Source organism: Periophthalmus magnuspinnatus, chromosome 3, assembly GCF_009829125.3.
Source record: "Periophthalmus magnuspinnatus isolate fPerMag1 chromosome 3, fPerMag1.2.pri, whole genome shotgun sequence".
NCBI classification, from domain to species: domain Eukaryota; kingdom Metazoa; phylum Chordata; class Actinopteri; order Gobiiformes; family Gobiidae; genus Periophthalmus; species Periophthalmus magnuspinnatus.
Window position 1 is genome coordinate 8,752,149 of NC_047128.1, and position 17,947 is coordinate 8,770,095.

Sequence of the window (17,947 nt, forward strand, 5' to 3'; positions counted from 1 at the left end):
TCTGTCTGCAACTATGTCACCGTGGTAACATAATAAATGTGTCATTGAAATGAATGGGGTTCAGAGTACTGGACTTTGTTGTAGACTAAATAGATGCTCTACACTCATCAAACTATGGCCTAAAAATCAAGATTGGCAAAAAAAATGTGTATTTTGATGTTCAAAAAAATTACCGTATCAAAATGACACAATAGCGCCACCTCAAAATTTGAAATACCTTACGGCAATGAGAGACTTTTTTCATCGTAGACAAATGAAATTTGGTACAAACATAGAACATGTCAAGACAAGTAAAAAATTATATTATGACCCCACCCTAAACCCTACAGGAAGTCGGCCATTGTGGGCAGAACTCCAATTTTCCAAAATTTTACCTGTCACATTTGAATTTTTCGTGCCTTGGATTTTCTTTCAAGAAACTTACAAATTGGTAAAAATAAACTAGACCCATGTGGGATTATAGGGAACTCTCTTGTATTTTCCTAAATCATAAAATGTGGGTGTGGCCAGCCTGCAAAGAAAAAATATGTTTTTTGAAGTTTTAAATGGCCCGTAACTCAAACATGCAGTGTCCTAATTCCCGGCATTAATATACGTTTTGTTCAAAATTTTCATTCTGAGTGCATAGACATGCAATTCACATATGTCAAATATTACATTGCTCCACAGCGCTCCCTTGGAATTTTAAATGGTACACAAAAAATATTACTTTGTCACAAACATTTGAAATTTGGCATGGACATCCCTATTGCTATACTGAACAAAAAAGTCAATGACACCATACCTCTATTTTCAAAGGTGTTGCCATGGCAACGTCTGACATTTCTCATTGAAATACATGGGTTTTTGGATAACTGGGATGAAAAATTATTACTTTGTCATAGACCATTGAAATTTGGTACACATATTCCTCTCATCATATGGATCAAAAAAGCCAATGAGAACATACCTCTATTTTCAACTATGTTACCGTGGTAACATAATAAATGTGTCATTGAAATGAATGGGGTTCAGAGTACTGGACTTTGTTGTAGACTAAATAGATGCTCTACACTCATCAAACTATGGCCTAAAATTCAAGTTTGGCAAAACAAGTTGTATTTTCATGTGGAAAAAAATTTCACGTATCAAAATGACTCAATAGCGCCACCTCAAAATTTGAAATACATTACGGCAATGAGAGACCTTTTTCATCGTAGACAAATGAAATTTAGTACAAACATAGAACATGTCAAGACAAGTAAAAAATTATATTATGACCCCACCCTAAACCCTACAGGAAGTCGGCCATTGTGGGCAGAACCCCATTTTTCAAAAATTTCACCTCTCACCTTTGAATTTTTTACGCCTCAAATTTTCATTCGAGAAACATGAAAATTGGTCAAAATGAACTACACCCACGTGGGATTATAAGCAAGTCTTTTGGAATTTTCTAAGTTATAAAATGTGGGTGTGGCCAGCCTGCAAAGAAAAAAGCCATTTTGTACAGTTTTAAATTGCATGTAACTCAAACAGTTAGTGTCCTACGTTCCGGCATGAATATACTTTTTTATTCAAACTGTTGATCTGAACACATAGATATACAATTTACACAGGTCAGACAATAAATTTCTCCACAGCGCCCCCTTGAACTTTTGAATTGGACCAAAAAAATTACTTTGACATAAACATTTGAAATTTGGCATGGACATCCCTATTGCTATACTGAACAAAAAAAGTCAATGACACCATACCTCTATTTTCAAAGGTGTTGCCATGGCAACGTCTGACATTTCTCATTGAAATACATGGGTTTGGGATACCTGGGATGAAAAATTCTTACTTTGTTGTAGACCATTGAAATTTGGAACACATATTCCTCTCATCATACGGATAAAAAAAAGCCAATGAGAACATACCTCTATTTTCAACTATGTTACCGTGGTAACATAATAAATGTGTCTTTGAAATGAATGGGGTTCAGAGTACTGGACTTTCTTGTAGACTAAATAGATGCTCTACACTCATCAAACTATGGCCTAAAATTCAAGATTAGCAAAAAAGTTTTTATTTTGATGTTCAAAAAAATTAACGTATCAAAATGACTCAATACCGCCACCTCAAAATTTGAAATACATTGCGGCAATGAGAGACCTTTTTCATCGTAGACAAATGAAATTTGGTACAAACATAGAACATGTCAAGACAAGTAAAAAATTATATTATGACCCCACCCTAAACCCTACAGAAAGTCGGCCAATGTGGGCAGAACCCCATTTTCCCAAAATTTTACCTCTCACATTTAAATTTTTTACGCCTCGAATTTTCATTCGAGAAACATGGAAATTGGTCAAAATGAACTACACCCATGTGGGATTATAAGCAACTCTTTTGGAATTTCCTAAGTTATAAAATGTGGGTGTGGTCAGCCTGCAAAGAAAAAAGCCATTTTGTACAGTTTTAAATTGCATGTAACTCACACAGTTAGTGTCCTACGTTCCGGCATGAATATACTTTTTTATTCAAACTGTTGATCTGAACACATAGATATACAATTTACACAGGTCAGACAATAAATTGCTCCACAGCGCCCCCTTGAACTTTTGAATTGGACCAAAAAAATTACTTTGACATAAACATTTGAAATTTAGCATGGACATCCCTATTGCTATACTGAACAAAAAAGTCAATGACACCATACCTCTATTTTCAAAGGTGTTGCCATGGCAACGTCTGACATTTCTCATTGAAATACATGGGTTTTGGATAACTGGGATGAAAAATTATTACTTTGTCATAGACCATTGAAATTTGGTATACATATTCCTCTCATCATACGGATCAAAAAAGACAATGAGAACATATCTCTATTTTCAACTATGTTACCGTGGTAACATAATAAATGTGTCATTGAAATGAATGGGGTTCAGAGTACTGGACTTTGTTGTAGACTAAATAGATGCTCTACACTCACCAAATTATGGCCTAAAATTCAAGATTGGCAAAAAAGTTTGTATTTTGATGTTCAAAAAAATTAACGTATCAAAATGACTCAATACCGCCACCTCAAAATTTGAAATACATTGCGGCAATGAGAGATCTTTTTTATCGTAGGCAAATGAAATTTGGTACAAACATAGAACATGTCAAGACAAGTAAAAAATTATATTATGACCCCACCCTAAACCCTACAGGAAGTCGGCCATTGTGGGCGGAACCCGATTTTTTCAAAATTTTACCTCTCACATTTGGATTTTTTGCGCCTTGGATTTTCATTCAAGAATCTTGCAAATTGGTAAAAATGAACTAGACCCATGTGGGATTATAGGGAACTGTCTTGGATTTTTCTATATCATAAAATGTGGGTGTGGCAAGCCTGCAAAGAAAAAAGCAATATTTTGAAGTTTTAAAGTGCACATAACTCACACATGCAGTTTGCTAATTCCCGGCATTAATATACATTTTTTTCAAAATGTGGATCTGAACACATACATATACAATTTGCATAGGTCAGACATTATATTGCTCCACAGCGCCCCCTTGAACTTTTGAATTGGACCAAAAAAATTACTTTGACGTAAACATTTGAAATTCGACATGGACATTTGGCTTGGCAAACTGAACAAAAAAGCCAATGACAACATACCTCTATTTGCAACTATGTTACCGTGGTAACATAATAAATGTGTCATTGAAATGAATGGGGTTCAGAGTTCTGGACTTTGTTGTAGACTAAATAGATGCTCTACACTCATCAAACTATGGCCTAAAATTCAAGATTGGCAAGAAATGTTGTATTTTGATGTGCAAAAAAATTTACGTAACAAAATGACTCAATAGCGCCACCTCAAAATTTGAAATACATTGCGGCAATGAGAGATCTTTTTCATTGTAGACAAATGAAATTTGGTACAAACATAGAACATGTCAAGACAAGTAAAAAATTATATTATGACCCCACCCTAAACCCTACAGGAAGTCGGCCATTGTGGGCGGAACCCCATTTTTTCAAAATTTTACCTCACACATTTGAATTTTTTGCGCATTGGATATTCATTCAAGAAACTTGCGAATTGGTCAAAATAAATTAGACACATGTGGGATTATAGGCTACTCTCCTAAATTTTTTTAAGTTATAAAAATGTGGGTGTGGCCAGCCTTCAAAGAAAAAAGACGTTTTTTGAAGTTTTAAATGGCCTGTAGCTCAAACATGCAGTTTCCTATTTTCCGGCATTAATATACATTTTGTTCAAAATCGTGATCTGAGTGCATAGATATGCAATTTACACATATCAAATATTACATTGCTCCACAGTGCCCCCTTGAAAATTTTAAATGACATGTAAAAAAAATACTTTGTCACAAACATTTGAAATTTGGCATGAACATCCCTATTCCTATACTGAACAAAAAAGTCAATGACACCATACCTCTATTTTGAAAGGTGTTGCCATGGCAACGTCTGACATTTCTCATTGAAATACATGGGCTGTGGTTAACTGGGATGAAAAATTATTACTTTGTCATAGACCATTGAAATTTGGTACACATATTCCTCACATCATACGGAACAAAAAAGCCAATAAAGACATACCTCTATTTCCAACCGTGCGGGTGTGACAATGTCATAAATGCTCTCTTTGGAATGAATGGAGTAGTATTACTTAGTCGCTGATTTTGGGGGGAGGGGTGATGTAAGCGGGAACAAAAGGCAGGATCTTCACTGTGGCATGTACCCCGCGGTCGCAAGGGGTGGCGAGGGCCTTTATCACTGCTTGCAGTTTTAATTATTATTGTTATCAGATGCTCGAGCCACCTCAACTGGTTCCTCTCGACGTGTAGGAGCAGCAGCTGTACTCCGAGCTCCTCCCGTGTGACCAAGCTCCTCACCCTATCCCTAAGGGTGCGCCCGGCCACCCTACGGAGGAAGCCCATTTCAGCCGCTTGTATCCACGACCTTATCTTTTCGGTCATTACCCAGAGCTCATGACCATAGGTGAGGGTAGGAACGTAGATTGACCGGTAAATTGAGAGCGTTGCCTTTGGACTCAGCTCCTTCTTTACCACAACTGGCCAATACAGCGACCGCATCACTGCAGACGCTGCACCGATCCGCCTGTCAATCTCACGCTCCATCCTTTCCCCACTCGTGAACAAGACCCCGAGATACTTGAACTCCTCCACTTGAGGCAGAGACTCATCACCCACCTGGAGAGGGCAAACCACCTTTTTCCGGTCGAGAACCATGGCCTCGGATTTGGAGGAGCTGATTCTCATCCCAGCCACTTCACACTCGGCCGCAAACCGCCCCATGCCTGCTGCAGGTCCTGGCTCGAAGAAGCCATCAGGACAACATTATCTGCAAACAGCAGAGATGAAATCCTGTGGTTCCCAAACCAGACCCCCTCCGGCCCCTGGCTGCGCCTAGAAATTCTGTCCATAAATATAATGAACAGAACCGGTGACAAAGGGCAGCCCTGGCGGAGTCCAACATGCACCGGGAACAGGTCTGACTTACTGCCGGCAATGCGAACACAGCTCCTGCTCCGGTCATACAGGGACCGGACAGCCCTTAGCAAAGAGCCCCGGACCCCATACTCCCAGAGCACCCCCCAAAGGACACCACGAGGGACACGGTCGAATGCCTTCTCCAGATCCACAAAACACATGTGGACTGGTTGGGCAAACTCCCATGAACCCTCGAGGACCCGATGGAGAGTATTTAGCTGGTGTTCCGCGACCAGGACGAAAACCACACTGCTCCTCCTGAATCCGAGGTTCGACTATCGGTCGGATTCTCCTCTCCAGTACCCTGGAATAGACCTTACCGGGAAGGCTGAGGAGTGTGATTCCCCTGTAATTGGAACACACCCTCCGGTCCCCCTTCTTATACAGAGGGACCACCACCCCGGTCTGCCATTCCACAGGCACCGTCCCCGACCGCCACGCGATGTTGCAGAGACGTGTCAGCCAAGACAGCCCATGGCCCACTCAGAGTTCATGTCCCCAGCCTCCCCTGGGATCAGGGGGAAGCTCTCCCGGAGGTGTGAGTTGAAGACCCCTCTAACAGAGGGCTCAGCCAGACATTCCCAGCAGACCCTCACGATGCGCTTGAGCCTGCCAGGTCTGTCTGGCTTCCTCCTCTGCCAGCGGATCCAACTCACCACCAGGTGGGGATCAGTTGACAGCTCAGCCCCTCTCTTCACCTGAGTGTCCAAGACACGCGGTCGGAGATCAGATGACACGACAACAAAGTCGATCATCGACCTGCGAGTGTCCTGGTGCCACGTGCACCGATGGACACCCTTGTGCTCGAACATGGTGTTTGTTATGGACAAACTGTGACTAGCACAGAAGTCCAATAACAAAACACCATTCGGGTTCAGAACGGGGAGGCCATTCCTCCCAATCACGCCCCTCCAAGTGTCACTGTCATTCCCCGTCCCCGGTTGGTGCACTATCTAGTACCCCTCCCAGGGACTCCAAGAAGGCCGGGTACTCCGCACTGCTGTTTGACCCGTAGGCCGACACAACAGTGAGAGACCTGTCCCTGACCCGAAGGCGCAGGGACGTGACCCTCTCGTTCACCGGGGTGAACTCCAACACAAGGCTGAGCTGTGGGGCAATGAGCAAGCCCACACCAGCTCGCTGCCGCTCCCCGCGGGCAACGCCACAGAAATGGAGAGTCCAACCCCTCTCAAGGAGTTATGGTTCCAGAGCCCAAGCTGTGCGTGGAGGTGAGGCCGACTATATCTAGCCGGTAACGCTCAACCTCCCGCAAAAGCTCAGGCTCCTTCCCCCCCAGCGAGGTGACATTCCATGTCCCCAGAGCTAGTCTCCATGTCCGGAGATCCGGTCGTCAAGGTCCCCGCCTTCGACTGCCGCCCAGATCTCTCTGCACCCGCCCCTCATGGCTCCTCCCGCAGGTGGTGGGTCCACGGAAGGACGGCCCCACATCGTTTCTTCGGGCTGGGCCCGGCCGGGCCCCATGGGGAAAGGCCCGGCCACCAGGCACTCGCTGCCGAGCACCCACCCCAGGCCTGGCTCCAGGGTGGGGCCCCGGGAACGCCAGTCCTGGCGACGTAGCTTGCCTTGTTGTTTCTGTCTTCATGGGAGCTTCTGAACCGCTCTTAGTCAGACCCGTCTCCCAGGACCTGTTTGCCATGGGTGACCCTACCAGGGGCATGAAGCCCCTGACAACATAGCTCCCAAGATCATTCGAGTGCTCAAACCCCTCCACCACGTTAAGGTGGCGGTTTGGGGATATGTGAAATTATTAAAATATATAATTTCACATCTTTGTTATTGTCACAGTGACAACTGGGCACTCGCCCAGTGCCCAGTGATGCATTTAGTACTTTGGAGTGAGATACTTTAATGCATTTAATACTTTGGAGTGAGATCAAGAGTAAAATTTTTAGCTTGTTTTTTTATTGCTTTAGTTATGATTAACTGTTTATATCTTACGTTACCATACCAGACAAGTGTCTGTTCACAGTCTATGCTTCATGTATGTGTTTACGTATGTGTGGTTGGTTATACATGTTACATTTCACTTGTTTGACCACTAGATGACGCTGTTGTGTTTGTAATACCTGTAAGAAAATTTACTTCACTCGTTTTCTTTTATACATTTAATATTTTATTTAATTTCCTTCATGTATAAGACCATAAAGGTGCAAATTTTTTATTATCTTCATTATTACACATTTTTTCGCTGGTGCAGCTTTTACTCCAGAGCAACGTATGGTCCTCAAAATACGGTCTGTGTTGGCGCTGTTGTCGGGCTGCACTCTCTGTAGTTATTTTACCAGCTCATCTCAGTTCAGCATACACACCAAAGGTTGCTTGAAGATATTGAAGAGGTAACACAAATTTTCTGTCATTATTGGCATCTTTCAAGTGTCTGCAGAGCCTCCTTAGTCTGCATTTAACCTTCAGCAATAGCGGCTGTGCTCGCATCTATGGGTCCTCATTCTGGAAATACAAAGTGATTTGGTATGAGTACTCTCTGATACCAATACCAGAAAATGTGCAGCATCGGACCAACATCAATATCGGAACAACCCTAGTAATACATCTATTACAAGGGCAATATCAAATGAATAATAGTAAAATGTGACAATATTGGATTCGTCTTAAAGGTTGCACTGTGGAATTTTTTCTGGTCGAAATTTGGTTCATGAAAATGTCATTTTTTTGACTGGAAAGATCCACAGCATGTTCTGCAGTATGCGTTTCATTTCTTCAATTCCACCATTTTTATTTATCAAAAATGATTTGGAGGAGTGGCCTGCTAGTCTCCATTCAGATTGCCAAGTTTGATTCCATTCTGTCATCATCTCACCTTGGCACCTTGTTATAATTATTGCTTGTTTTGCTTATTTGTATGTTTGATTCCATTATAAATGCTACCTGTATTGCTCAGTGCTTTGGCTTTTAATGTGCTTCAAAATACATTTTGATTAATTCTGAATTGATTGATCTCCATGGAGAAAAGAAGGCTTTGGACTCTCCACCATCAGTTCCATAGGGCTCTCATTATACTTTTAATTATGCTGTAGTAATCACACTCCTTACCATGAATAAAATATTCAAAAAGGCAGTCTTTAGTCTAGGGTTGTATTCGGCTAAAGAAACTATTGTGCTGCCGATCGATTAGTTGACTAAAATGGGGCATCATTATTGTGACCAATGCAGTTGTGATTTTGATTCAGTTGTGACATGAGGTCTGTTTAGATGTTGATATTTAGCTGTGATACTGTATTTTCTGATTCTTAAACTTAAAATTAAGTTAAGCTATTGTAAAAAATACTGATGGGTCTCTTAACAGTGTTATTCATACATTGTGCAATCAATTCCAATAGTATAGTTTTAAGTATCTGCCAATATCAATGATCAGTGAAGAGACTGAAAAATTTCCTAAAAACAAACTAAAATAAGAGAGAACTAATCCAAATTTGTTATTTACCACTCAAGTAACTTTGGAACTACTTTGTTCTTTGTGACTTTTTGGGCCAACTATGATCAGTAACTAGTCTTATTACATTAATTTACATGTCCCACTAGGATATCAGCTGAACTGATATTTGGAAGCAGATATCCGACCCAGCAAATTTTTCAGCATCAGTGTCTGATCGGAGCACCCCTATGTGGTAATTTATGGTACTAATTGCGTCCAGTCAAATGGAGATTTGGAGTGATTAGATTTGTGGCCCTACAGTGAAGTTGACATGCCCCTGTGTGCTGTTTCAGGTCTCTGGACGGACGTCTGCAGGTGTCCCACAGAAAAGGCCTTCCTCATGTCATCTACTGCCGGCTGTGGCGCTGGCCCGACCTGCAGTCCCACCACGAGCTCCGCGCCATCGAGCTGTGTGAGTACGCCTTCCACACCAAGAAGGATGAGGTGTGCGTCAACCCCTACCACTACCAGCGTGTCGAGACCCCAGGTACAGGCCTATACACACCTACCCCTACCACTACCAGTATCATGACCCATACACACACAGCCATAACGCACCCATAAAATGAATAGCTACTGTCTGAGCAGCAGCTGGGCTGCTGGGCTGTAGACAAAACACTCCTAGAACAATCACAGTCTAAAACTTTTGTTCACACACCTATACTTAAGTGTTATGTTGTTTCTATGATAATTTAACTGATCTTTTATAAGAAATGCGCCATGCGTTAATGCAATATACTCATGCTATTGAATCTACAGACATATTATTATATATATAATATAACATTGTGATTGTTCAAAAATACAAATAGGTTAAAAGCTTAGCCCAAAAAAAAATGGCACCAAAATGACACTATGTGAGCTTAAACAAGTCTGTCCAATAAATTGCGCAATGTCACTGTTTATTATACATATTTCATAAGACACCCAGATAATAACAAAATAAAGTAAACAGATCATTTGCATTTTTTGAGAATAAGCTACACAACAGCAAATAACTAAAAATGTGGCGCAGCTGAGATTGAACGATATTTACGATTTTTGCAGTTTTAACTGAGGTGACTTCAATGCGCCATGTCATTAACATTATAAATTGCAGATGATCAGATTTATTTGGTAATTTTTTGTATTTTTGTCATTTTATTTTGTTAGCATTGATTTAATACTAACGAAATAAAATGGTAAGAAGACATTAAAAATAAAATGCTTGTACTCGCCAACACAGACATTCTCCACAGCATCTTTTCTTATTTGAAAGTAAAATCCATCCTCCTTTCTTTTCTTAAGAACACTTCAGTGACTCTGTTGTACAGTTTATCTGTATGTTTCAGTTCCATCAGCAATCCTTTTCATTGGATATGGAGGCTAATGCTGAAAGCCGCTTCTGTCCGGTCGGTAGCAAGTTTTGAAATGCTTTAAAGCTGAGAATTCCCGCTCGACAGATGCAGTGGACACAGGAATAGTAACAGTTAAACAGGCCAGTGCATAAAGTTTTCACTTTTTCACTGTGAAGCTCCATCTCTCTGCCTGCTCGCTGAGCTGCCGGTTTTCTCGAGTGTCTCCGAATGTTTTTAAACGCACCGTAGCTTGTAAGTGCCCAGCCATGCTTTAATGTTTTGTTGTTGCCTTGGTAAAACAACCCTCATCTGGAAATTATGGACCAACCCTTTTCCATTCTGGTACAGGTTAGCTATCACAGGGGCTGACCAACCTCTTCTCACAATACCCAGCTTTTCGTGAAAGGCCCATCTTGAAAATGGTGTGGAAAGTATATCTGTAGCCAGATTAATCTCTTCTTCTCCTTCAACTTTTTTATGGGTTAGAAATACAGCAATAGCTGTTGAATCTCCGGGTTTAGTTCGACATTCTGCAAATTGCTGCCTTTGAGACTCTAGCTTATTAAGTGCTTATCCAATCACAGGAAGTGTAAATGTCCAGTCCGCCGCTCTGTTTATTCTGAAGGCCTCAGGCAAAATTCATTTGCCTGACAACACAAGCTAGCTGAAATATAATTGAATAAAAACTCTACCACAATAAACAACACTGGAAGCCACTCAACTAAGTGGATATAATATGACATACTGTAAAGAGAATATTTTTGTTTACATATTTATGAAAATAAAATAAATTCACTTTTCTGAGCATGTTTAGGCCACCACTAGTGGAATCTCTTTATGGACTCTATACTATTCCTACATTGATTTGGTGCTGTTAAGGTGAAGACACACGTGGAATCTTAGGCTGCGAGAGTCAAACAAACTGACAAGAGAGTGGGGAGCGAAAACAACATTCTTTTGTTGTTGAATGTTTAAAACAACTTTTACACATCTGCTCTCTTCATAGGGCAAATATTTAACTTAAATGTGTTTACTATGAGGGCAAGTCAAAGGGACAGGTGCTTGAGCACCACCTGGTCCCTGAGTACCAGCATGTCAAGATCCCAGGTACACTCATAAACATACCCATAAACCCTTCTACTAGCATGTCGACACCCCAGGTAATCCCATAAACATACCCATAATGCAACCGTTTAGTATGATTTCGGTGCCGTGGATTGAACGCAGCGTGATACTTTCCTAGCAGCATTTTTTATTATGTTAACATGCTATTTACTTTCTAGGAAAGGGACCATATTATGAATCAACTGGATGTGATAAGATTTTGTCCTTAAAATATAACTACTATATACTTGTGTGTTTGTGCAGTGCTGCCCCCGGTGCTGGTGCCCAGGCACACAGAGATCCCCAGTGAGTTCCCTCCGCTGGATGACTACAGCCACTCCATCCCCGAAAATACCAACTTCCCAGCTGGCATTGAGCCACAGAGTAACTACATCCCAGGTACCAGGGCTGTGTCTTCCCAACTGTGCCCAATATGTCTACTACCTGCTTCCACCACTGAAGGGCTTAGGTTTATAATCTGCTGTTTGCAAAATTATGTAAACCTGGTTAGCACTTTTGCCTCATAGCCACAAGCTCGTGGGTTAAGTATTCATGCCCTATGTGGCTTTATTCTGTGTGATTTTTATTCTGATTTCTCATCATCAAAGGACAAAAAACACATATGGGGGAGTGACATTGCTAAAATGCATTGTCTTGATATTTTGAAGGTATCTCTCAATAACAGTCATTAGTAAGATCGTTGGAAATCCAACAGAAATGTTCAAACATAAGAATATAAGTTTGTCCCAATTGTATTTTTTTGTTGATCGTTTTAGTAACAATATACATGATTAAAGTACATATGACAGATTTTGATGATTCTTTAATTTCTATTTAATTTGTTGAGATAAAATCTATTGTGAATATAAATTATAGTATTACATAAATCTAGAAGCAATTTGGGAAGAAAACTTGAAAAATATGTTTAAAATTACAGGAGGTAGTGAATTCTAAAACATATGGATGAAATCACAGTAGGGAGAATTCTATCCAAAAGTGTAGTGTGTTTTATTAAAATGTGTAGTCCAACCTGTCAGTTCCACCAATATCTGACTGGCAGATCTTTTCCAGCTTAGCACTCCTGACCATGACTCTCCCTCATGAGTTAGACAGGGGTCTATGGGTGTTGTACTGAACAGATTGACCCAGTGACATTGAAATATAGGTCAAATGTAGAGGACACGTTTGGTATATGTGTGATTATATAATACTATGCATTGAGTCATTGTTTTACATGCTCCTTGTCAGTCCTGATTTAAATGTGGGCTAATCCTACACCTGCAGCGGGCCTGTGAGTCAACACTGCTGAAAGGCTTTACAATGACATTGGCAATGTTTCAAACAGTAATGTCCATATAACATGTAATATCAATAGATTTATACTCCGATTTAGGTTGCGATTTGCTTCTCCCCAGCTTCATAGAGGTGTGGCGTAACTTTAGCTCCTCGTGTGCAATTTTGAATCCTCTGTGCTTCTCATGTGTGGTGTCAATGTAACTCTGAGCTTCTCTGTCATATTGCAGCCACAAAACATCACAACAGCAACAGCCAATAAAATGGAGCACCGGTGCAGACAGAGTGACTTTATTACTCACCTCTTGTATTCTCACCCATACACATGACACCCAGTTCACAAAACAGTGCTATTTATGCAGTTTTAAGCATTCTTTTAAGGTAAAAAGAGTAGATCCTCACGTGTGTCATCCACACAGTGCTACCTTGTATGTATTAAAAATATTTACCTGAACTATTGTACCACATTTCATAAATGATAACACAGTTTTGACTTGTGTCTAAACTGGAAATGCAATGCTCTGATATTTTGAACACTTCAGTGTCTCAAAGCAAGTCGTTTTACTGTAGACAGGAAACAGCTTGTAGTGTGCAGTCTCTTCGCTCCAAGATTTAAAATCTCATTCAGCTCTCCACTGGTCTGTACTTTTTGTCGCACATTTAAAAATCCTTAAAGACTGAAAAATCCTGCAGTATTTTACAGGCTTAAGCCTACAATTGCCTATTATATGATATTTGAACCAGCACACTTTGCCCTCATAGTGACACAAGAAAAAACACATCTTTTTGTTTATATTGCTGTGTTTTGAGATGTCTAATTATTTGTGCACTTGGTTTCAGAAACACCGCCACCCGGATACCTGAGCGAGGATGGGGAGACCAGTGACCATCAGATGACCCACAGCATGGACACCAGCTCCCCCAACCTATCACCTAACCCTGTGTCACCCACTCACAGCAACCTAGGTCTGTACCTTAACCCTCACAGCAACCTAGGTCAGGCACCCAACCTAGTGTCACTTGCTCAGAGGAACTGTCTGTCCAAATCATGTCATAAATTAAACTTAAGCCATGATTAATAATAATGTGTTTGTAAATAACCACAACAATGAGGTAGAGTAAAATCCAGTGATGCAGCTTTTTCAGTACTGACACGCTGGGTTTAGAGACTGAAAATAGACATTTCTTTCCTTAAAATAAATCACAACACTGGAAACAACACTATAACTTGGAGATGGCCAAGAAGCAAAACCTTTGTATATATACTTCCCTCACCGCAGACACATCCTCCAGCATCTCTGGTGGGACCCCGAGGCATTTCCAGGCCAGCCAAGAAACATGACCCAGGGCCACTGGAAAGAGGCCCTGGGTCTTCCCCGGGGCCTCTTTCCAGTGGGACTTGCCTGGAACACCTCCCGAGGGAGGCATCCAGGAGGCATCCTGAACAGATGCCCGAGCCACCTCATCTGGCTCCACTCGACGTGGAGGAGCAGCGGCTCTACTGTGTTCTCCCGTGTGACAGAGCTCCTCACCCTGTCTCTAAGGGAACTCCCAGCCACCCTGCGGAGATAACTCAATTTGGCCGCTTGTATCTATGATCTTGTCCTTTCAGTCATTACCCAAAGCTCATGACCGTAGGTGAGGGTAGGAATGTAGATTGGTAGACTGGTAAATCGAGAGCTTTGCCTTTCGACTAACCTCCTCTTTCACCACAACAGTCCGATACAGCAACCGCATCACTATGCACCGATCCAGCTGTCAATCTCACGCTCCATCCTTCCCTCACCAACAAGACCCCAAGATACTTGAACTCCTACACTTGAGGCAAAGACTCACATACCACATACCCAGAGAGGGCAAACCACCTTTTCTCGGTCGAGAACCATGACCTTGGATTTGAAGGAGCTGTTCCAATGTTGGCGACGAAAACCACACTGTTCCTCCTGAATCTGAGGTTCGACTACCGGTTGGATTTTCCTCTTCAGTACCCTGGAATAGACCTTACCGGGAAGGTTGAGGAGTGGGATTCCCCTGTAATTGGAACATACCCTCGGGTCCCCCATCTTCAACTGAGGGATCACCACCCTGGCCTGCCAGTCCAGCTGTACTGTCCCCGACCGCCCTGTGATGCTGCAGAGGCATATCAGCCAAGACACAATATCCAGAGATTCAAGGTACTCGGAACAGATCTTGTCCACCCCCAGAGCCTTCTCACCTAGGAGATTGCCAACAACCTCAGTGACTTCAGTCAGGGTGATTGATGAGTCCACCTCCAGGTCCCCAGTCTCTGCTTCCTCCTTGGAAGATGTGACGGTGGGATTGAGGACATCCTGAAAGTATTCCTTCCACCATCTGACAACATCCCTAGTTGAGGTCTGCAGCTCCATGCTTGTACTGTAAACGGTGTTGGTGAAGCCCCCTCCTGAGGGGTTGGACGGTTTGCCAGAGTCTCTTTGAGGCCGATTGATAGACCTCCTCCATGGCCTCCGCCAACTCCTGTGTATCCAGAGTTTTTGCCTGTGCGACCGCACGAGCCACAGTATGCTTGACCCAGCCTCACAGATTAATCTCACAAGCCAACAATAGGCTTGATAGGACTCCTTCTTCAGCCTGACGGCATCCCTTACTTCCGGTGTTCACCACCGGATTCGGGGGTTGCCACTGCGACAAGCACCGCAGACCTTATGACCACAGCTACGAGCGGCCGCATCGACGAAATGGAGATAGAGGCGGACATGGCCCACTCGGAATCTGTCCCCAGCCTTCCCCGGAATCTGGAAGAAAGTCTTCCAGAGGTGTGAGTTGAAAGCCCCTCTGACAGAGGGCTCCGCTAGATGTTCTCAACAGACACTCACAGTACGCTGGAGCTTGCCAGGTCTGTCCAGCTTCCTCCTCCGCCAGTGCATCCAACTTACCACTAGGTGATGATCGGTTGACAGCTCTGCCCCCTTCTTCACCTGAGTGTCGAAGACTGCTGTCATGTTATCTGACCTCCGGCTGCATAAGACGATCATTGACCTCCGGCCTAGGGTGTCCTGGTGCCACATGCACTGGTGGACACCCTTGCTCGAACAAGGTGTTTGTAATGAACAAACTGTGGCTAGCACAGAAGTCCAATAACAGAACATCACTGGAGGTCAGCTCGGGTTCAGGGAGCCCATTCTTCCCGATCACCCTCCTCCAGATGTCACTGTCATTTCCCATGTGGGCGTTGAAGCACAGAGTCCCCGGTCTGTGCACTGTCTAGTACCGCTCCCAGGTACTGTGCACTGCTGTTTGGCCCATAGGCCGGCACAATAGTGAGAGACCTGTCTCTGACGGGAAGGACGCAACGCTCTTGTTCACTGGGGTGAACTCCAACACGTGGCGGCTGAGCTGTGGGGAAATAAGCAAGCCGACACAAGCTCACCGCCTCTTCCTAAGGGCAATGGCAGAAAAATGGAGAGTCCAACCCCTCTCAGTGAGATGTTTTCCAGAGCCCAAGCTGTGCGTGGAGGTGAGGCCAACTATATCTAGCTGGTAACGCTCAACCTCCCACACAAGCTCAGGCCCTCACCCCAGTAAGGTGACTTTCCATGTCTGGAGATCTGGTTGTCGAGGCCCCCGTCTTCGACTGCCGCCCAGATCTCTCTGCACTGGCTCCTCAGGGATCCGCAGGTGGTGGGTCCACATCGCTCATTTGGGCTTAGCCCGGCTGGGCCCCATAGGAAAAGGCCAGGCCCCAGGCCTGGCTCCAGGGTGGGCCCCCGGTAAAGCCAGTCCAGGCAACATAACTTGCTCTTCTACTCATCATGAAAGGCTTTTGAATCTCTTAGTCTGACCCTTCCCCCAATACCTGTTTGCTATGGGTGACCCTGACAACATAGCTCCCAGAATCATTTGCAGGATCATGCTCCACCACGTTAAGGTAGTGAGGAGGGTGTGTGTATATATATATATATATATATATATATATATATATATATATATATATATATATATATATATATATATATATATATAATGTTTGCGGTGGCATTTCAGGACAATACTGATTGACCTACATAGAAAATACTCACACTTTTGGAGATAAGTCCATTTATTTATTTGGGACAGTGCATGTGAACACACATGACACTAGATAAATATATAAACACATCGGATTGTAGCTGAAGGAGCTGATCCAGCAATAACAGAGATATATGCAGATATCCTCTGTTTACTGTGTCAGGGCAGAAAGCTGCAGGGAGCAGCCAAATGCAGCCTCCCCTGATAGGAAAAAAATACACAGTATTATTTAACTGCCCCAGCCAAGCTTCAGAGTCCAGAGTGGGATCATCGAGAGGGAGGGAAAATGAGCCCAATGAGGCAGATTCCTGAAACTGGTCTGTGGAGCCTGTCATTTGAGTTTCCACATTTGGTTGGCTGTTTCTGGGAATCGTGTGTGTTTGGACCATTTTCTGTGGAAGTATTTTCACTGCTCCCATTCTAAGGCTTTTCATAGTATTGGTTGACTATATTTTGTAATCTAAACCACATGCTGTACATTAGCAATAAGGAATCTATCAGGGATGCACCTATACGTTATTGGGTCAAGGTTGTGATCCAGGTTATGGGTTCCAGGGTATTGATTCACATTTAGATAAATCATTCCCTCTAATGAGACTTTAAACTCACTATTGTTGACCTGGATTCTACCTTGTTATAATGTTGTCCCTTCATCAAAAACATGCCTGAAGTGGTTTTATATGTCATCCATGCCTGTTTGTTTTAACGATATCTGCCAGGCCCTATTCGAGCCCTCTTTACGGTTAGCAGTACTATTCTGTCCGGTGCTCAGCCCACAATCCTATGTCACCCATGCTCCCAAATGACAATTCTCCATAAATATACATAAACATGATCCAAAACTGTACACATAGTTTGATTAGTGGGATGCATGCTGATTGTGATAGCGCTCTGAGGGAAGAGTGATTTAGCACAGAGAGCAAAGGGAGCCGGGGCTCAAGAGTGTCAAAAGCAAGTGAGAATTATAAAACATGTTAATTTATTTTTGGCGAATATAGCATTTTCAAAACATTTAAAGGTAACATGATGATCTAAATATGTTATGTGTTAGCAGTTAATACCATGTAGATGTAAAATACCCCCTCTTTAAACAATGTTGTCATGGTTACTGGAAGAAATAAGCAACAGTTATGCAATCAATAAGAAACAGATTTGTCATAAACTACTGGTGAAAGAAAAGAAACATGAGGCTAACTTATACATGGAACAATTCAAACAGGAGGCT

General features: G+C 42.6%; 1 protein-coding gene across 1 annotated transcript in view; it reads left to right on the top strand.

Moving 5' to 3' along the window:
• smad3a (SMAD family member 3a) overlaps positions 1–17,947 on the top strand; it is a 68,920-nt gene that overhangs the window by 41,465 nt on the left and 9,508 nt on the right. Inside the window, exons 2-4 of the mRNA XM_033989663.2 lie at positions 9,235–9,428; positions 11,647–11,781; positions 13,516–13,641. Of these exons, the coding sequence (XP_033845554.1) occupies positions 9,235–9,428; positions 11,647–11,781; positions 13,516–13,641 (455 nt within the window). The remainder of the gene's footprint in view (positions 1–9,234; positions 9,429–11,646; positions 11,782–13,515; positions 13,642–17,947) is intronic.